Source organism: Leuciscus leuciscus, assembly GCF_965113295.1.
Source record: "Leuciscus leuciscus genome assembly, chromosome: 16".
Classification (NCBI taxonomy): Eukaryota; Metazoa; Chordata; class Actinopteri; order Cypriniformes; family Leuciscidae; genus Leuciscus; species Leuciscus leuciscus.
In genome coordinates, this window is record NC_138740.1 from 19,072,632 (window position 1) to 19,094,667 (window position 22,036).

The following is a 22,036-nucleotide window of genomic DNA, read 5'->3' on the forward strand; positions in this document are numbered from 1 at the left end:
AGTTACTACATTTGTTACTACAATTACGTGTTACTGACCTAATGGACTTTGTGTTGTAATGAACCGCATGGACTTTGTTTTATTTCTTTAATCAAGACTTTTCTCTGTAAAAACATGATTTCATAGTGTACTTTCACAAATAATTAATAGGCCACAGATTTTCAAAACAAACATTTTTTTTTTAGAACTTTCCAGTTTGTGACGATTAAACACACAGACTGACTGGATCACACTGTTCTGTCATTTGGAGCACAGTGTGAACTTTCACCGCTTAGCAGAGTGTTAAGTTAAGCAGGTCATTCTGCATTGTGCTATTATTGACGAATAATAGTCTATTAATAGACTAAAAAAAATAAAATAAAATTGAATTAGTTTAGAGTTAAATTTAAAGTTTATATGAATGCTTAAGAGAAATGTTTATTTTAGGTCCTGTTATTGATCATTGTGTAGCTACATTTTAAATGGTCCTGTGGTGTGACATGAAAACGGCATAAAAAATGCATGCATAATAATTCATAACAAGACAACGCAAAATAGGCAACTGTTGCAACTTTTTCATTTCGGTTGAATTATTCTGTCTGTGCAATGTTTCATGTTCATACATTAATTAGGCCTATTAAATTAATTAGGCCTATATTTAAATTGAAATGACTGATGCAATGGCATGCAAGATTCTTAACAGGCCACATGTTATTTGAGTGTACTTGATGACCTATTGATTTAGAGAGATGGATGGGAACATACTTGTCTCTTGAAAATGATGTTAAAGGTATAAAAAAGAGATAAGGAACCTTTGTGTATTCTGCATTATCAAATAAGTTCCTATATGTGAAAATCCCATATGTGATCTGGTGCATGCAATTGTAATTTGTTGGAAACAGCTTTTCCACCTTTATTTAATTATTAAAACAATCTAATCATGATGTAAAAAGCTACTGTAAAAAAAAAAAAAAAAAAAGAAGAAAAAAAAAACATTTAGGTCAGAACTTCTGAGTTATTTTTTTTACTCCCAACAACCCCAGCCTAAGCTTATGTAAACTCTCAAATATGTACTAAACACGTGATTTTATCTTGGCCATGCATGGCCTTTAGCATAGTAAAAGAGCAGAAGAGAAAGATAGACAGAGAGGGTGGGGTGGTAAGATCAATGTTGCAGGGTTATAAATACACATGGTCATTGCAAAGCTTAAGCAAATCTCCTGGACACACTGACATACAGTAGTTTTGAAGGGAAAAATACCACCAGAATGACTCTGCATCACTTTAACCTGGCAAAATTTGGATTTTGCACACTGATCTTGCTAGTGCTGATGTATCAGGTAGGTTTACACCTCTTTTCAACAACTTTTTTTCAAAGACAGCAAAAAAGTTTTTATTACAAAAACCCTGCCTTTTCACTTTTATCAAAATTACTGCATTGAAAAAAAAAATGGTGTAGGTGTAACAATTTTCACTGAGAAAATACAAACAAATAATTATAATGAAACAAGTAACACACTGAATTAAACATTACATTTTAGAAAGACAGCAATAGTATTTTCTTGTGTGAGCTAACAATGAACAGCATTTATTAATAAGTAGCCTACTTCAACAATTAAAAATATGTTAACATTAGTTAATGCACTGTGAAATAACATGATCAATGAACAATACTATTTTAATTAACACAGATTAATAAATGCTGTACAATATTGCTCATTATTAGTTATTGTCACTGTAAAAAAGTTGCTGCCTTAAATTTTTAAGTACAATCAACTTGAAAATGTAAGTCATTTCAACTTAAATTTCATTAAACTGACTTCTAAAAATCAGTTGAATCTTGTATCTTATATAAAAAAGTATTTTGATGAGTTAAAGCAATGTAAAAGCATGTTATCATTGATCAACTGTCAGCTATAATAAAATGTAAAAAGTTAAATTAAGTTATTATTTTGTGAAATGTATGTTAGGTATCCGCTGTGCCATTAGTGACTTCTGAGGTGCGATCAGATCTTCAGTCATCACATATACTGCACCGCAAGATTCGGATGTCCCCTTTGTGGCGAATCATGGGGTTCAAACCATACGGAGCTTACTGCCATGACAGCATAGAGTGCACTACAGGATTATGCAGGTACGTCACTGTTGCCGACCATCTCCTTTCATCAAGTCCTAAAACTGCTCTTTATGAAAACTGATTATATTTTCTATCCCCAGGAATGGTCATTGTTCTTTTAATGAGCCTGTTCATTCATAGCGGAGTGGAAGACCGAAAAATATTCAAAAATGAGTCAACCTACATACTATTTTATGGCCATAGCATTTTGTGTGTGTGTAGGCTATGTTGCAAGCACTTTAATTTTTGAACAGTAGCCTGTGTAGCACAGTACTTACTGTGCAGAGCATGCGGAGAAGTCTGACTTGAAAAGTTACATTGGTTTTACTTTAGATGTTTTATGTTCAAGGCATTTAATAACCTTATTTAGTGGTCATTAACATATTGGGGTTTGTATTTGACTTGCCCCAAACTTTAATTCTACAAATACAACAAGCATTGTAATTAAAAGGCTGTATAGGGCATGAGTAATTTGTAGACCATTTTGAGAGCTATATGTATAAAATAATTGTATTCATGTGATATTTGATATAAAGTACTGTATTTGATAAGCTACGAGGGCATACAGAAGGCCTTAGTAGTGACCAGTAATATCGATCCTATAGGCACAGTGCCGGTAAGAGAACGTGCACAGTTGCACACATCTTTTTCAGGATGGTCTGAGTTCTCTGAAAACCCAGTTCTAATGACAAAGGCCCCTGAAGTTAGTGAGAGGAGTATTTGCACAAGAATGTACTGTAACAAACTGATGTCATTGTACTGTGAACGACCTCCACATGTACCCAGATTGCATGTCCTTTTCTGACATGAAAGGGCAAAGTTTATGTTTGTCAAATAAAACACTAAAAATAGGCTACCTCTGTTTCTGCAACTTTTAGTTGACTCTTTTTTAACTATAATTGTGTACCTGTGATAGGCTATGTAATTGTGATATGTTCAAATTTGAGCTATATTTTCGAAGCAAGAATCATACAAAAAAACGTTCTTTTTTTTTTATTCAAAAACAAAAATGTCCCTAAAATCAAACTTCATCAAATGTATTATTGTTTTTATAATTTACTCCATAAGCCCAGCAATATACAAATTTACTATCACTGATCAACAGCAGTTCAACAGCCCAATTTTATTTTATTTTTTTGTGCTCTTTTACACGACCAGTAGGTGGCCACTTGTGACTGTGTCTGTAATGAGTGAATCATTGAATCAACATTTGATTCACCCATTCATTATGCATTATGGAACAAAACACAACTGTTTTGTGTTGCTCCGATAACAAGTGATTGATTACGCTGATTGACTTCATTTGGACAAACTTTCACATTTGTTTGTCCTATGGACAAGTGTTGCAAATTAGCAGTTTTGCTATAACACAAAAAACAATGTATCTGGTTTGTCCAATGCAGTTGTTATGTCCATATTAAATAAATAAACTTAAATGTTTATTCACTGTAAAAAAAATTCTAACCTCCCCGACTCAAAATCTTCTCACTGAAAGTGAAAGTGACAATATTCACTGTTAAAAAAATTATTATCAATAAGTTATGACAACATATTATGTTTTTACATTGCTTTAACTCATAAAAATAAGTTAAGACATTTTTTAAGTCAGTTTAATGTAATTTAAGATGAAATGACTTAAACATCCAAGTTGATTGTACTTAAAGACAGCAATTTAAAAAAAACTTTTTTTTTACTGTGTTATATCTAAAAAGGTTTCTCACTATTAACTTGTTCTTTGTTGAACCATTGTATACAATTTTTAAAATGGATGAAAAACTGTGCCTGTAACTATAAAGATAGGGTGCATTCAACACCAGTTAGTACGCCATCTGATGTAACAGATACTACTGAACAACTCGTCCCTAAGGCTTGACATTTGCCTACCTCACATGTACGGTAGGCTACTTGATACTTGACCACCGCCAGCTAAGACACATCTAGTCAGACTGGAGAGCAAAACTGCATCTAGAAAGCAGCTATTATGAGAAGTCGCAGTAATTCTGGAGTGAAACTCGACAACTATGCCAGAACGTTGCAACAGACAATCCTCTGTCACCAGGTGAGCTAACAAATCTCTCACTTTCACTGGTTCTAAGGGAGCAGCCCGTGCTGTGTTGATATCTATTTCTTTCTAAAAACAGCCACTTTAGAATACTTTGCGATACTATGTTATGTTATAAATGTTGAGATTAACGTTAACTAAGATTACCGTAATACCTGCTGTAGAAGAATAGTTAATTGTTAGTTCTTGTTAACTTATGTGGTCAACTAATGGCAACAAATTAAATCTTATTGTAAAGAGTTACCACTAAAATATAATTTAATGTCATTTTGAAACTTGAACTTCATGTATTTGAATACTGTACATTTGAAGTTACAATTTTAGGTTACACTTTACTTTAAGGTGTCCTTGTTACAGTGTGATTATACATATAAGTACTACTGTAATATTAATTGACTACATGCACTTACTATAGGTTTAGGATTAGGTTTGCTTAGGGTTTGTTGCATGTAATTAATTATGCATAATTTACAGTGATTACTACAGTAACTACATGTAACATGTGTACCAGGACACTAAAATAAAGTGTTACCCGATATTGTATTTAACTTTAAATGTAATAGGCCTTTTGAATAACACACTACAGTTAAAATTATAATCAGGTACTTTACATGTACTTTAGTATGTGAGTTAGCACATTGAAATAAGTGTAGGCCTACTTCTTTAAAGCACGACACAATTATTTAAAATGTCCTTTGAAGTGAAACTTGTATTTGTCATTATTACAAATAACTATTAACAAATTTTGCCTCAATAAACTCCTAATTACTGCTTATTAATAATTAGTAGGTAATTGTTAAGTTTAGGTATTTGGTCGGATTAAGGTTTGTATATGGTCATTAAGAATATGGTCATGCAGAATAAGGCATTAATATGTGCTTTATTAGTACTAATAAACAGCCAATACCCTAGTAATACGCATGCTAATAAGCAACTATAATAGTGAGAATTGGACCCTAAACTAAATTGTTACCCAAAGTGCACTTTTTAAAGTGTACTTAGTGTGTTAAGAAACATAGGCATGAAATTGCACTCTTTAGTGCAAAAGTTAACTTTTATTTCAGTAGTATTATATTATATGCAAGTACAGTTTTTTTTTATATACCCTTAAGATATACTACAAGAGTACACTCAATAATTCATTTAAGCACACTTCTTTTTCACAAGAGAGTTTAGAGTTTGAATTTGGGTTATTGAGCATTTAAGAATATTGTATGGAATGAATCATACATGTTTAAGGCAAAAGGATTGTGCTAAAGTAAAAATACTCATGAAAAGAGAACACTTTAAAACACAAATGTAGAATTTAAAGTGTCCCATGCTTTAAATGTTACAGGCCAGGCCAATGGTGACACTTTACATCACATAAATATAATTTATTCTAGTTCGATAGACCCTGAGGTCAATGACATATGTGACCCTGGACCACAAAACTAGTCACATGGGTCAATTTTTTGAAATTGAGTTTTATACATCATATGAAATCTGAATAAATAAGCTTTCCATTGATGTGTGTTTTTTTAGGATAGGACAGTATTTGGCAGAGATACAACTATTTGAACATCTGAAATCTGAGGGTGCAAAAAAATCTAAACATTGAGGAAATCGCCTTTAAAGTTGTCCATTTATGTTCTCGATTGTGCTGCATCCACTCACAAAAATAAATGTGTTATATATTTACGGTTGGAAATTTACAAAGTATTTTCATGGAACATGATCTTTACTTAATATCCTTATGATTTTTGGTATAAAAGAAAAATCGATAATTTTGACCTATACAATGAATTGTTGGCTATTGCCACAAATATACCCGTGCGACTTGTGACTGGTTTTGTGATCCAGGGTCACATATATGTTTTTTTTATAATATTTTGCAGGATCCGGTGACAGGGTTACTCCCAGGAGATGAGAAGTTACCTCATGCCTGGGTTAGAGACAATGTGTACTGCATCCTATCGGTGTGGGCTCTGAGTCTGGCCTATAGGAAGAATGCAGACAGAGATGAAGACAAAGCCAAAGCCTATGAACTGGAGCAGGTTGGTTCATGCATACATAGTGAGTTGAGATACAAGCAAAACTATACAATTTTGTCAAAGGGCACCGAAGACCATGTCTGCACATATCCCAGACATTTAATATTTTCTGCTCATTAGTGTTTGTGTCTGGGAGACCATGTAAAATGCCAGAGGGCAAATCATTTGGCTCATGTTTCTTTCATGGTCATAGCAGATGGAGAGGATAAGGTCACGGTCAAGGCTCACTGCTCTCTTTCTCTCTCTCTTTTTCTCTGTCTTTTCTCATTCTGTAGAGTGTGGTCAAACTCATGCGAGGATTACTGCAGTGTATGATAAGACAGGTATGGATGAACAACATTCTTATTCCATTATAGGCAAATCAATCTTTCAAGATTCATTACAAATCCTACTCATTTTGGGCAGTAAATCTGAAGCATACTGTGTAGATAATGTTTTGCAGTAAATATTAAGTCACAATTGTGGTGACCATTTCAAATCATTTTCTCATTGCAAATGCAATTGCTTCGCAGGAGAACATACACTACTGTTAAAAAGTTTGGTATCAGTAAAAAGTATCAGTAAGAAGTCTCTTATGCTCACCAAGGCTGCATTTATTAGATTAAAAAACACAAAAAATAAAATGTATATATAATTTTTTCCTGTGATGGAATGCTTGATTTTTAGCAGCAATTACTTTACTACTTTTCTGTGATAAAACAAAGTTAGGAAAAACAGCATTTATTTGAAATAGATTTTTTTTTTACATTATAAATGTCATTTTGGATCAATTTAATTTGTCCTTGTTGAATAAAAATATGAATTTCTTTCATTCAAAAAACAAACAAACATTCAACTCAGTTTTGTCTAATAAATACCATTTCTTTCTGACTTGAATCACAGTCTCCACTCCTCACCACAATGACATCCCTATTACCATTTTAAGACATTACTTAATTACTCTGAGGCAATGAATTTTCTCTGAGTGTATTGAACCCATTAAGGTTTAGAGTGCATTACAGTGCTTAGTGATTGTACACAAGACTGTCTTGAAATCTTGGCAGAACTTGTTTATTGTCTCCACAACTCTCATTTTTACTGGCTTATTGACAAAGAAGTGAATGTTTGTGTTTCTTTATAGCAAAAAGAATATTACAAACATATTTAAGCTACATACACATTACATTTTTTTATTTTTATTATACCAAACAGGTTAATATACACACTATTGATGATATTAAGTATTGTGGGCTCCATATTACTGAAATGTGACACTTTACTAGTGCAATGTGAAGCATGGTACAAACTAAAAGTGTCACTCGTGTCTGGTGTCATGTGTGGGTGCGATCAACATCGCAAGATGAAGCCGAAGGAGATAGCTCAAATAACTGTTTTTAATCACAAATATTTAGGAAACTACAGTCAAATGAAGGAGAAATAGCAAAACCACGTACCATAGACAACACCGAACCAAGAACTGAATGAGCACTAAATACACAGAGGAACTAACGAGTAAAATAAATGGACAACAGGTAAACTGAATTATTAATCAAGGCAACACACTGGCACACACTAGATCTGTGTTGAGGCCGCATTCGAATGCAGATTGCGTCACCGCGGCGCGACGAAGGCCGTCCCAATTCGATGGCTGCTTCAAATGTGTCCTTCATGTCCCGTGAAATGTTCAAATGTTGACATATCTTACTAAGATGCAATTATATATAGTTTATACTCTTTATAATATACAGAAATGGACCATGGTGAACATATTTAGACAGTTTGTGATCTCTGTTTTGTTTTCAGACAGTTTAATATAAATAAAAAAAAATCCCATTTAACCTTTGCCGTTTACTGAGAATGAAAAAGAGAAAATATCCAGTGAGCAGCAATTCTTGGGTGAAAATGCCTTGTTGATGTCAGAGGAGAATGGCCAGAATCATTTGATCTGATAGAAAGGCAACAGTAACTCAAATAATCACTCGTAGCTGAGGCTACAATTTGCACGGGCTCAATAAAATTAGACAGTAAAAGATTGGAAAAACGTTGCCTGGTCTGATGAGTCTTGATTTCTGCGGCGACATTCAGATGGTAGGGTCAGAATTTAGAGTGAAAAACATCAAAGCATGGATCCATCCTGCCTTGTATTAATGGTTCAGGCTGCTGGTGGTGTAATGGTGTGCGGGATATTTTCTTTGCACACTTTGGGCCCTTTAGTACCAATTGAACATCGTTTAAACGCCACAGCCTACCTGAGAATTGTTGCTGACCATGTCCATCCCTTTATGATCACAGTGTATCTTCCTCTGATGGCTTCTTCTAGCAAGATAATGCGCCTTATCACAAAACTCAAATCATCTCAAACTGGTTTCTTGTACATGAGTTCACTTTACTCAAATGGCCTCTACAGTCACCAGATCTCAATCCAATAGAGCACCTTTGGGATGCGGTGGAACAGGAGATTCACATCATGGACGTGCAGCCGAGAAATCTGCAGCAACTGCGTGATGCTATCATGTCAATATGGACTAAAATCTCTGAGGAACGTTTCTAGCACCTTGTTGAATCTATGCCATGAAGAATTAGGGCAGTTCTGAGCCTATCATGCGTCATCACTACACTGAACAAGAATTACACACTTGCATTCACATGCATGTCACATGGTTTGCAGTTATGTTCAAGGAGAATGCTGGATGTGAACCGGACTTGTGTTGTCACAAGGCAAAAGATTGACTTTTTGTACAGTAACTCTGAGCCTGTATTCAACTTTCAGCTCGATAAGGTGGAGAAGTTCAAGTACAGCAAAAGCACCAAAGATTGCCTTCATGCCAAGTACCATACAGGAACGTGTGCCACTGTAGTTGGTGATCAGGAATGGGGTCATCTACAGGTGGATGCTACCTCCATCTTCCTGCTCTTCCTGGCCCAAATGACAGCATCAGGTTGAATTTAACTTATAACATTTAAAGGAAGGACTTTTTGGGACTTTAGCTTATTCACCGTATCCCACTCTGCAGAAGTAGCTGTGCTTCGCCTTCTGAGAATATAGTTCCCAGTATGTATACGGTTAGAAGATGGCTGTCTCATGTGACCTTGTGCTAAGCTAGGCTAACGGTCAGACAGAGTTACAGCACGCACAGAGATGAAAAGGGTATGTATGGACTTATCTAACTTTGGGGGATACGGTGAATAAGCTAAAGTCCCAAAAAGTCGGCGTGTTCCTTTAAAGTGTTTGCAGCATGCATGTGTCTAATTTTGTTGCTTGTGTGAAACAGCTGACTAGATTTTCACCGCTTTTTATTTGCAGGGCTAAATATTATTTATACACGTGATGAGGTCGACGTCGTCCAGAATCTGATCTTTTACATTGAATCTGCGTATAAATTAGCGGTAAGCACCTTAATGCAGCTCTGATATGGAAAGGTTTAAAAAAAATTCCATGGATATTAAGACTGGAAATGATCCTCAGGATTTTGGAATGTGGGAACGAGGAGACAAGACAAATAAAGGGATCCCTGAGATAAATGTCAGCTCTATCGGAATGGCAAAGGTGAAATATTTAGAATTTTAGTGATAAATTGAATAATCAGTTAAGAATTGGTTTCACATGTCAAACAAGTGTCAAATAATGATCTCCTCGTGATGAAATAACATGACCTCTTGCTACATGTTTATTCAGGCAGCTTTGGAGGCCTTGGACGGACTGAACCTTTTCGGTGCCAAGGGTGGCCCAGAGTCTGTCGTACATGCTTTAGCCGATGACATTCAGCACTGCCAAGTAATAAACTAATTTATGACGTCACACATGAGGGGGCAGCGTCCATATTATTCAGAGCTTTCAAGCCTCGTGAAAGTAACAGTCTCTTTTTGGATCCTTTACTGTAGTCTATTCTCAGCTCCATGCTGCCGAGGGCCTCAACATCCAAAGAGGTGGACGCTGGGGTTCTGTCCATCATCTCTTATCCAGCATTTGCAGTTGAGGACATTGACATAGTTAATATCACCAAAGAAGAAATCATTTCAAAACTTCAGGTGAATATGGATATCAATAATTACTGCAATCATTTAGTTGACTTTACCCTTGACGTGTTTCAGGTTCCAGGTATTTTAATGTATTGTTTTGTGTGTTTTAGTGTTTTCTACATGATTTAAATTAATAGGTTAAGACAACTAACACTTTGCTCTTCATGACATGAAATGAAGCACCTAATACTGGACATTTAAATTTAAAACAGTGAGAAAAAAAAAGGCATATAACTTTTGATACAATTAAAGAAATGTAAGAAATCAATAAATAGTGATATTTGAAGCTCAATCAAGATATTTAAATAATTATAATTAAACAAATAAAAAATACATTAAATATATACATTATAGATCTATGATTTGTTATTCTTTTTTAATTGATTGAATTAAGTATAATTTTTTATTTTATTCATTCTATAAATTGAATAAAAACATGCAAATTGTTGCTTTTTTAAAGTTTCGTCAAACACCTAATTGTACAGCCTTTATTTACTCCTGTACTGTCTCATATAGGGCAGATATGGATGCTGTCGCTTTCTTAGAGATGGACACAAAACACCCCGAGAGGTAAAACCGTGCTTGAACAATTTGTCAGACAAAATATGTCACATCTATGTGTGTGGCTGTCTTTTGTATGGGTATTTGGAGCTTATTCCAACACAATCATTCTTTTTTAAGGACCCGAATCGATTGTATTACGAGTCATCTGAGCTGAAGCTCTTTGAGAACATAGAGTGTGAATGGCCGCTGTTCTGGACATACCTTATCCTGGATGGCATTTTTATCAACAGTCCAGAACAGGTACAGACAATTTACTATAGTCAATAAATACCTGACTATTCTTCAGAAAACAATGTTCTCTTTGCTTGTTCCTCTCTTATTTAGGTTCAGGAGTACAGAGAGGCTTTAGATGGCATCCTCATCAGAGGGAAGAATGGATTACGATTGGTTCCTGAGCTTTATAGTGTTCCTCCGGATAAGGTACAATCTGGACACATTATTATTTTTCTCTTAACACTAAAGCACTGGATTTTGTACTGTTATGAAATACCTAAAGCCAGATTCCTGGTTCAGGGATTCTTTGTGGGTTATTCCAAAGGAAAATGGACTTTCCTTTTTTCTTTTGGTATGTGTCATTTCAACTAGGTTGACGAAGAGTATGCTAATCCTCACACAGTGGAGAGAGTGCCAGTAGGCAAGTGTCCATTGAAATGGGGCCAGTCTCTGTACATATTGGGTAACCTGCTGGCAGAGGTACAGTAAATTCCATAAAAATCGCTCTATATGGTAATGCTGAACTGCAATGTTTCTCAATCGGTTCCTGGAGGCCCCCTGCACTTTGTCTCCCTTATGAAACACACCTGTTTCAACTCATTGATCCTATACTCATTTCATTAATACAGTACAATTCAATTATAAAAATAAGATTTAACAATAAATTAAGATACATAAAATTTAAAAATACATAATTTAATATGTAATATATTTAATATTTATGTGTTTAAAAGAAAAACGTTAAAAAAGTAATGTAAAAAAGTAATTATATTACACTGGTTTTACTATATTTTTGATTAAATAAGTCAGACGTAGATTATGCGGAGAGTTCTCTGCTTGAAAGACCCACAACTGGCGAATCAACATGCTACTTCTTTTCTCTCCATTATGGTAGGAAATTAAATTAAACGAAATGTTGAGGATGTTAACTGTGACAAGGTGATTGACAGGCCAGTTTACGGTGACAGGATGCGTGTAACTATGCAACAGAGCGATAGTATAAACCAAAACTTCTCTACTCTTGGGCTACACACTCAGAAGTGTGTGCTTTTTCTTCAAAAAAAAGAGAGTACATATTAGCGAATTGAGATGGAGCATGTAGGACTGAAGCGCCAAGGCGTAGCCGCAGGCTCGCGGGACCGAGGTGGAGACGATGCATTGTTAAATTATTTATTTTATATAAATTATTAATGTTAAATCATATATAAGGGTATCTAGATAAATCATAAAATCCATCATACTCAAAACCCATATATTATTGATAAATGACTGTTCCAGTGGTTTAGCTTCAGGAATGGAGGTATTGTGGCATTATTGTTTGTTATTGATTTTTTTAGGTTGCTTTGCATAAAAGTGTTTGCTAAATAAATTTAAAAAACTGTAATTGTTGAGTACAGAGTACAATTGATGAATGTTGAGTAATGCTACACTGAAATATATGTACAGGATGCATAATCCATTCTGCGGGCTGTGGAGCTATTGAGAAACACATATTATGATCATGTATGTTCCTTAATATGTGAAATAATGTTGTTTTTGACTTTATAGGGTTTTTTAGCAGCTGGAGAAATTGATCCCCTCAATAGACGCTTCTCCACTGTTCCCAAGCCTGATGTTGTAGTTCAAGGTAAGACCTACAGTGTTTGAGCTAAATCTGGGTTAATCAATTTAGAAAACTGTTTGACTTTGAATCTATTACATAAATATTCCGCCTCACCATATTTACACTGGCTGTTCTCCATTCTTGTGTTTTCAGTGTCTATCCTGGCAGAAAGCGACGAGATTAAACAGCTCCTGCAGAGCCATGGCATTGACTCAGAAACCCTGGAGGACGTTCATCCAATCCGAGTTCAGCCCTCCAGAGTCCTCAGTCACATCTATGCCAGACTAGGTGAACTCAGGGTGGAAGGAATCGTTAACACAAAAATCTTGTACTCACTTTTATGTCTTTCCAAACGTCTGTGAAAGAAAGTGAATGGTGACCACAGATTTTCAGTTAACAATTACTTAATTTTCAGTCTGTTCCTCACACAAAGTTTTCGAATGGCTTCAGAAGACTTGAAATATAATGCACAAATAGAATGGACTACTTTTCTGATGCTTATGGGGCTTTTTTGCTTAATAAAAGGTCCCTGACCGAATTTTTTATATGAAAGTGATACAATGACATAATAAACAGAACTTTTGAACAAATTATTCCTTTAAGCGAATACAAAATACAGGATTTAAAAAAAAAAAGTCTTTTTTTTCAGGGCGTAACCAAAGGCTGGGACTAACTGGGCGGCCGTACCGGCGAATTGGTGTGCTTGCAACATCAAAATTCTACATTATTCGCGACACCATCTTTACCTTCGCACCTCAAGTACGTCAACATGTGAATTCAAATTTGCTGTTGTTATCTATTTGAATATTTAGTATCTACTTAGGTAATTTGTTGGTTTTGGCCCTGATCGAATGTGCAGTTTGTAGACCATCATGAGTTCTATCTAGCCCTGGACAATCACATGATTGTGGAGATGCTCCGTATCGACCTTTCCTACCTCTGTTCTCGTTGGAGGATGACCGGCCGACCCACAGTAACGTTCCCAATTTCACACGGCATGCTCAGTGAGTGAAAAAAATACTTAACGCCCTTAAAGTGTTAGTTCACCCAAAAATTTGGTCATTAATTACTCACCTCATGTCGTCCCAAACCCGTAAGACTTTAATTCACCTTCGGAACACAGATGAAGATCTTTTTTATGAAATCTGAGAGCTTTCTGTCCCTCCATTGACAGCTATGCAACTACACTTTGATGCGTCACAAAGTTAATAAAGAGACTGAAAGACTAATCCATATGAATCGAGTGGTTTAGTTAAAATTTTCTGATGAGACACGATCACTTTATATGATGAACAGATTTAATTTAGGCTTTTCACATATAAACATTCATCAGCGCATCAGTAATGATAAACTTAAGTTTAAGCTTGCTTGATGTGCAAGAACCAATGAGGTTCATTCTCATGTTACGCACATTTGAGCTTCAACAAGAACCAATGAGGTTCATTCTCATGTTACGCAGCACGTTTGAGCTTCAGCAAGAACCAATGAGGTTCATACTCATGTTACGCAGCGTGTTTGAGCTTCAACAAGAACCAATGAGGTTCATTCTCGTGTTACGCAGCATGTTTGAGCTTCAGCAAGAACCAATGAGGTTCATACTCATGTTACGCAGCGTGTTTGAGCTTCAACAAGAACCAATGAGGTTCATTCTCGTGTTACGCAGCGTGTTTGAGCTTCAACAAGAACCAATGAGGTTCATTCTCGTGTTACGCAGCGTGTTTGAGCTTCAACAAGAACCAATGAGGTTCATACTCATGTTACACAGCACGTTTGAGCTTCAGCAAGAACCAATGAGGTTCATTCTCGTGTTACGCAGCATGTTTGAGCTTCAGCAAGAACCAATGAGGTTCATTCTTGTGTTACGCACGTTTGAGCTTCAGCAAGAACCAATGAGGTTCATTCTCGTGTTACGCACGTTTGAGCTTCAGCAAGAACCAATGAGGTTCATTCTCGTGTTACGCACGTTTGAGCTTCAGCAAGAACCAATGAGGTTCATTCTTGTGTTACGCACATTTGAGCTTCAGCAAGAACCAATGAGGTTTATTGTGGCGCATCAAGCAAGTACGGTTGAGCTTCTGTTTATGTTCGCTGATGAATGTTGATATGTGAATGAAAGCCTAAATTATATCTGTTCATCATAAGCGATTGAGTCTCTTTGGACTAAACTGCTTGATACGTGTGGATTAGTGGGTGAGTAAATAATGACATATTTTCATTTTTGGGTGAACCAACCCTTTAATATGCAGACAGCAGCTTTCTCATTCTGAAAAACTAATTTAGCTTTTGTCCTTCGCAGCTGATGACCACAAACACATTGATCCTGTTGTATTGGCAACTTTGAAAAAACTACAGGATGGTTACTTTGGAGGAGCAAGGTAATGTATTTAAAGAGGACAGCATATTTAATATTTGTTACATACCTGAAGCAGGCTGAAATCAAAGCAGTTTTACATTTCAAGGGTTAAGACTGGGAAGCTTTCTGCTTTTCTTGACACCTCCTGTTGTGCCCATCTTACATTTATGGACTGTGGTGAGTGAGCCACCAGCTACCAGCACGCCAACTTTTCTCTTGAAAAGACTAAAACCAAAGAGATAATTCATCCAAAAATAAGAAAAATTCCTTTCTTTCTTCTGTGTAACACAAAAGAAGATATTTGAAAAGTGTCTCACTGTTTTTGTCCATACAATAAAAGTCAGTTGGGTACATTCTAGCCGCTGACTTTCAAAATATACATATAAATATTTTGTTTTGTGTTCCATGGGAGAAAGAAAGTCAGTTACTTATTCAGAAAGCATTTGTTTGCCATGTTGTTCTCATGTTGTTTCTTTGCCACTCTCTTCTTTGCATGTGCAATCCCTGTGCTAATGGATCCCAATACATTTAGTTGAAGAGTCTCATTTATTAAAGAATCTCCAAAACAATGGTTCCATTACTCTGATAAAGACTTGATTTAATTACTTTCTTCTTATTGTATTGGAATTTTTTATTCATAAGTGAAAGATTACTGACAAATATTCTTGTTTGGAAGGTTTAAGTCAGTTGCCAGGTGTTTGTTGGCTGTTGACTTGAAGTTTTTTCCTTTTCTGCATGACAGTTTATGTTGAAATGTGTGGCCTGCGGTTGAAAGTCACTCTGTAAGACAGTTTGCCTGCATGGGTGGATGGAGGCATGAGAGGCACTTTTGTGACAGAGCGATAACTGCTGTCACAGTTTTATATATTGACACATGTGGTGAAATACTCAGTTACATCTCAAAAGTGACAGAAGAAGTGCTCAACCCTCTGATGCTTTTATTTAATTGTGCGAGTGTGTGTGTGTGTGCAGAGGTGGATGACCTGGCTGTGTATCTGGACCAGTTACTGGCGGTTCCTCAGGAAAGTCCTATTAGTGCCACTAAAGGAGGCCTCAGCCGCTTCAGGGCAGCAGCCAAAAAGACACGGGAAATGGTGTCTCTGGTGCACAAAGCCAGAGAGCTCAATATACACAGTGAGTTCAGAATGGGGCTTTTTAGACATTCATTTTGATGTTGTTTAACAGCTGCCTTTACAAATGCTCAGTAATAACTCATACATTTAATTTGAACCTTTCTGCAGATGTGCACATGTACCTTCCAACTAAACTTTTCCGTTCTCCAGCACCAAACCTTAATTTGCTGGATAACAAAGGAAAGGTAGATAACACAAAATTACTGGCTTTCACTGTGAACATTTAAGTTATAATTAGAATAATCATTTGGCTGTCTCTGCTCTCTATAAAATTATGCTTGATTTTTTTTTGCCAGAAGTAAAAAATGCATTCATTTCTACATGAAGAAACTGTTTTTAGTGATAATGTGAAACCTTCCAACAATGTGTTTAGAGGTTGTTAAGTGATTGCATATTGTTTATGTGATTGCAACTTTAAATTTAAAGGGATAGTTCACCCAAAAATGAAAATGTTGTCATTACTTATTCACCCTCAAGTTGTTCCAAACCTGTTTGAGTTTCTTTCTTCTTTTGAACACAAAAGAAGATAATGAAGGATATGGGTAACCAAACAGTTGATGAACCCCAGTGACTTTCATAGTATGGGGGAAAAAAAAGATATACTATGGAATTCTATGGCTTCTGCCAACTGTTTGGTTACCCATATTCTCCAAAATATCTTCTTTTGTGTTCAACAGAAGAAAAAAACTCATACAAGTTTGAATGACAAGATTTTAATTTTTGGGTGAACTATCCTTTGAAGTACACAGCTAGGTACCTTTGCCTTTATTCAGATCAAATACTGTTTTACTTCAAAATGCAGTCTGTAATGTTGTGATTAATTTCAGAGAGATTAATAGATCTGAAGAATTTATTTTCTGAATAATATCTATATAGAATTTTTTTTAATGGAAATATTGCGTTCTGGAACTGTCAAAAATGGGCTCTGTTCTCATCTCACAATGAGCTGTCATGACTTTTTTCCATGCAAAGATATCTGAGACACAGGTCCCTCATTCGTTGAATCTGCCCAGAGATGTCAAAGGCGGGATTGACTACACAGCCCTAGTGCAGATGCTGAAACAAAGTCAGAACTTACAGGATCAGGCTGACATTCTCTACATACTCTTCACAGACAAGTCAGTATCGACAAAACTATGTGACGAGTTTTGTTAGATCTGTGTCCTAGGAAAGAGCTGTACTGTTGTTGTGGAGGTTTTAAATGTTTTGGGATTTCTGTTGTAAGGGGAATGGATTGGGACACCCAGCTACGTGGGAAAGGTTGGACGGTAAAACGACTACTGAGTGATTTGTATGAAAAGGCAGGAAACCTGAAACACTGGGGCCTCATCCGGATGATCTGCGGGATGCTACGCAAGAAAGTAGAAGAGCTCGATGCTGTGAGTATTATAATGGTTCCCTGTGACTGTTTGTAAATTCAACAACATTTTCTCAGAATGTAGTTATGAATATGTTTTCCATTAACAGGCATGCTCAGATTTGCTAATTCATCAGAAACATTTAACAGTTGGCCTTCCTCCCGAACCAAGAGAGAAAACTATTTCAGCGTGAGTACACTCAAATAATGTTCACATTCTCATTTACCTGTTCATACTACGATCTCTGTCTCCGTATAGTCCTATGCCTCCAGACAAGCTGGCGAAGCTGATCGATGAGGCGAGCGAGAACAACCTCATCATCGCCATTCTCACTCAGGTTAGAGCTGAAGGTCAGATCCACTTCTCAACCTTGTATATGTTTTAATTCCACTGATACTTGTTTACGCTCCTGGCAGGAGATAATGGTGTTTCTGGGTATGATCATTCGAACCCAGCCGAAAATCTTCAGTGAAATGTTCCGCCTCCGCATTGGCCTCATTCTTCAGGTCATGGTCACTGAGCTTGCCCAGTCCCTCAGCTGTTCAGGTATCTCAGATCCTGTTCCATTAAACCTTTTTTAACATGCATTTTTTGTTTATTCGTTTTTTATTTATTATTTATTACAATGAACTATAAAAATAATGTGATTAAAAGAAGCCAGTTTTAGGCTTAATGTACAATGATATGGAAATAAAACAATATATTGATTTCTAAAGGCTCTTTTTATCATTTCCATTATGGAAGTAAAATAATGATAAATGTATTTGAAACAAAAAAGCATGTTGAATTGCATTAACTGAAAAATAAATCCATTGCATTAACATTTATTTTTCGATTAGTGCATTTCAACAAGCTTTTTTGTTTCAAATACATTTCATTATTTTCATTATCATTACAAATAATTATTTTACTTCCATAGTCCGTTCGCTTACAATGTCTTTGAATTGTGTTAATTTTGAGGATTTCTCAACAAATATTGATATACACTACCATCTATGTCCCTTAAACTCATCTAGGCTGCACTTATGCAATTAAAAATGCAGTAAAACAGTAATATTGTGAAATATTATTGCAATATAAAATAATGTTTTCTATTTCACCCGCTATTTACTAATGCTCTCATGAGAGTTAGTTTACACATAGGTGCAATGTTATTAATTGTCAACAGAATGTTCAAAGGGGACCATTGACAACCTTAGTAGATATTATTTTAGTCCAAGCCCAAAATAAACATATCAGTCTTTTATTTTTTAGGTGAGGAGGCTACAGAGAATTTGATGAATATGAGCCCATCTGAGATGAAGAACCTGCTGCTTCACATTCTCAGTGGCAAAGAGTTTGGAGTTCAAAAAAGTGGTAAATATTCATCCATTGTCAGCATCATACTTCACTCATTTGGTCGGTGAATTTGTATTTATCAGTTGTATTTTTGTGCCAGTGCGCTCAACAGGAAATGTGTTCAGCTCTGCAGTCAGTATCCACGACGAGAGCAAATCCAGCTCCACCAAAACTGAAGTGAAAGTTGCAAGTAAACAGGGTTCTGATATCAAACTGGTGAGAAAATGCTTGGATTTAGGATGGTTTTGTGTCTCAATCTAATTGGAGTAGATTAACACCAGCCACTTTTTCTGAGTCCTTTAGGCTGTGTCAGTCCATTCGCTGGATATTGCAAACATTGAATCAGGTGTAAGTAGATCAGAGGCAAACATGTCTTAACTTCCTTTCAAAGTTAGAGCTATGTCTTTGCAGGTATAATTAATCTGATTGTTTTCCAGAGATACAGACTTCCATCCATTGAGTCATTTCAGGGATCATTAGGAGCCACGTTGGTGCGTGACAGCAGACATGGCCAGTGGCTTCGGCGCAGACGTCTAGATGGAGCTCTCAATAGAGTCCCTGTTGGATTCTATCAGAACGTCTGGAAGATTCTGCAGAAGGTGAGTAGGACACATCACAATGAGTGCCAAGGCCAGGTTTGTCAAACTTACGCTTCACATTTGCTTTCCTTTGTAACTTGTAACTTGTATTTAACAGTGTCATGGGTTGTCCATTGAAGGCTTTGTGCTTCCATCTTCAACCACAAAAGAGGTAAACAACTTAAAGAGATAAAATTAAGTAATATTTTAGGCTTAAATTCACAGAATGATAATAAAACAGTGTCTTTTCTAGATGACTCCTGGTGAAATAAAGTTTGCCGTGCATGTGGAGACAGTGTTGAACCGCGTTCCTCAGCCTGAATACCGGCAATTGTTGGTGGAGGCCATCCTGGTGCTGACCATGTTAGCTGAGGTGAACATCCAGAGTCTGGGTGGTGTCATTCAGGTGGAGAGTATTGTACAAATGGCCAGTGACATGTTCTACAATGATCAGGTAAGCTCCTTGAGGAGGGTCCTTTATATACCTTATTTTGCAGTGCAAAATTTTCACATGCAACTGACTAGCAATAGCAAAGGAAACTGCATTCGCCTAGGGATTTCATAGAGTCAATAACATTAAATAACATGACTGAATTCTGTTTCTGCAGAAAGAACTGGGAGCTGATGAAAGCCTCCTTGAGAGAGATCAAATGACTGGCATCTGCAGGCTACTCTATGACAGCGCCCCCAGTGGCCGCTTTGGAAGCATGACCTACCTTTCTAAAGCAGTGGCTACCTATGTTGAAGACTTTCTTCCCAGTGGAGCTTGTGCCCTTCAATGAAGCTCTAGACTGAAGTATCACATTCTAAATGTAGATAATGAGGTATTATTGATCTTTGTAGACATTTGTGTGGGTAAATATGAGTGAAAAAGCCATTTTGTCTTTTGCGAACAAGGCAAGTTAAATGCAAAGTGTGCTACTTTTGCAGTGGTGTAAAGTATTTGAGTAGTTTTACTGAGTATCAAAGATATTACAAACTTTTGCTCTCTACTTGACTGCATTTTTGAATTAGTATATGTACACTTTGCTCCAATACATTTGTGATGAGTAATGCAGTTACTCGTTGCATTTTGCATGGCACCTAACTTTTTCTGCATCAGTTTATTTGTGCTACAGGACTGTTACGTACAGGTACTATATATATTGTGCGTTTTGCCCATATGTTCTGTACACATTGTACGATTTTGGGCTGTCTCAGACGAAAGATGACCAATCGTGGCAATGTCTGTGGTCGTGGCTCCTAAACGACGGTCCTACGTCGTACAGTGAGAGGTTCAAAGACGGCCGTTGTCACGGTCTTGCGACCAAAGATAGCCTTCGATAATTTAATGACAGTGTCAGGAATTTAGCATGATCATCTCACAGTGTGTTTGCTGTTACGATCTACGTCTTGTGACTAGCCAATAAAAATGCAACACGAAACGGTGTATTGATCAACGCGACATGGCGCTAAAACTTAAAACTACTTTTCTCAAGCTCCACTTACAAAATTTGCATGCCAAGTTGGCTTCTTTTCCCTGGCCATGACTGCATTCATATTATTCTCAATCGCTTCCTCCTTTTTTTTCAGCACACATAAAACCACAATTTCCAAAGTGTTTGGAAATTTCCAAAGTGTCAGTCTATTTGTTCACCACTAGCACATGCTGATGACATTTTATTTTTCTACACTAATTTGCGTCATAGCCTACAATTCAATAGGTGTCATCATCGTACAGTCTATATACTGTACATGATGTACCCAAGTTTATTAGATCCATGATTAGTAATGACCTTATAGGATTGCTGAAATCTCACAGTTTTACTGTCTTCACTGTAGCAAGCATAACTCAAACTTTACGCGAATGCAAGTGCATTAGCAGGTAGTTGCTGAATCGCAGGTGTTTCATTTATGAGAGGCCGAAACCAGCACATCCAGTGCAAGTAGGCTTTGACTATTTCATTTTACTTAAAGGTACCGTATGTAGGATTGTGGCCAAAACTGGTACTGCAATCACTTTAAAAATACTGTAGAGCCGTGTATCACCTCCCCCTCCCCCCTGACTCGAGGTTGCCAGATAAGCTGCAGGATTCAGCAGAAACGTATGCTGCTTTCAATGAGCTTCCAATGGCAAGTGACGACGAGACGTACACAGTAAGTTTTTTTCTGTTAATTGTGTTTATGCTTCATGAGAGATATTTTGATGAGTCATTATTTATTTAAAAAATGTACTAATTGTCATTAGTTAAATATAATCGTAAAGATTTATGCTTGTATGTGACAGTATAATCATAAAGATGTATGCTCGTATGTGACAGACAGAACGGTAGCTGTTAGTCTAATCTTTTGTTACGTTATGTATCTGTCATTAATGTAAGTACAAGCCTATGTCACTATGTGTAACCAATATCAAAGATACAACTATACATTTAGCTGGACAAAGTCAATATCACCAATGGCTGTCACAGGGTTGTTTTCAGTCCCATCAGAATATATTGTTAGAGTAACTACATTACATTAGCAATGGTCATATAGGTCAACTTGCAGCATGTGTAACTTAGAAGAACGAATGACGAATAATTTTTTTCTGAGGTAAAGTTAGGCTGCTGTCTCAATTAAGTTACGTTTCAAATTGCCATAAGTTAATGGGTGTGCTAATGTTGTTTTCCTCAGCGTCTCAGCATAAGTACAGAGAAACGGGCTCCTATAATGCATTGCTAATGTT

The 22,036-nt window shown here is 36.4% G+C and overlaps 2 protein-coding genes across 2 annotated transcripts; both read left to right on the plus strand.

The window, feature by feature from the left end:
- Window positions 1-1,161: 1,161 nt before the first annotated feature.
- On the plus strand, window positions 1,162-2,948 carry LOC309478251 (liver-expressed antimicrobial peptide 2). Its single transcript, XM_082141830.1, has 3 exons — window positions 1,162-1,319; window positions 1,950-2,113; window positions 2,197-2,948. The coding sequence occupies exons 1-3, from the start codon at window positions 1,248-1,250 to the stop codon at window positions 2,234-2,236; spliced, it is 276 nt and encodes a 91-aa protein (XP_081997956.1). The 5' UTR covers window positions 1,162-1,247; the 3' UTR covers window positions 2,237-2,948.
- Window positions 2,949-3,978: 1,030 nt separating this feature from the next.
- On the plus strand, window positions 3,979-20,411 carry phka1b (phosphorylase kinase, alpha 1b (muscle)). The gene is made up of 32 exons (XM_082140878.1): window positions 3,979-4,154; window positions 6,035-6,193; window positions 6,466-6,513; window positions 8,940-9,108; window positions 9,474-9,556; window positions 9,636-9,716; window positions 9,846-9,944; window positions 10,052-10,198; window positions 10,706-10,759; window positions 10,871-10,993; window positions 11,078-11,173; window positions 11,339-11,446; window positions 12,515-12,593; window positions 12,723-12,857; window positions 13,219-13,328; window positions 13,429-13,573; window positions 14,866-14,944; window positions 15,029-15,099; window positions 15,895-16,056; window positions 16,164-16,240; window positions 17,028-17,173; window positions 17,281-17,434; window positions 17,523-17,602; window positions 17,672-17,750; window positions 17,830-17,959; window positions 18,668-18,769; window positions 18,852-18,967; window positions 19,055-19,099; window positions 19,189-19,350; window positions 19,448-19,501; window positions 19,583-19,783; window positions 19,938-20,411. Exons 1-32 carry the CDS (start codon window positions 4,077-4,079, stop codon window positions 20,109-20,111), a joined length of 3,546 nt encoding a protein of 1,181 aa, XP_081997004.1. The 5' UTR covers window positions 3,979-4,076; the 3' UTR covers window positions 20,112-20,411.
- The last annotated feature ends 1,625 nt before the right edge of the window (window positions 20,412-22,036 follow it).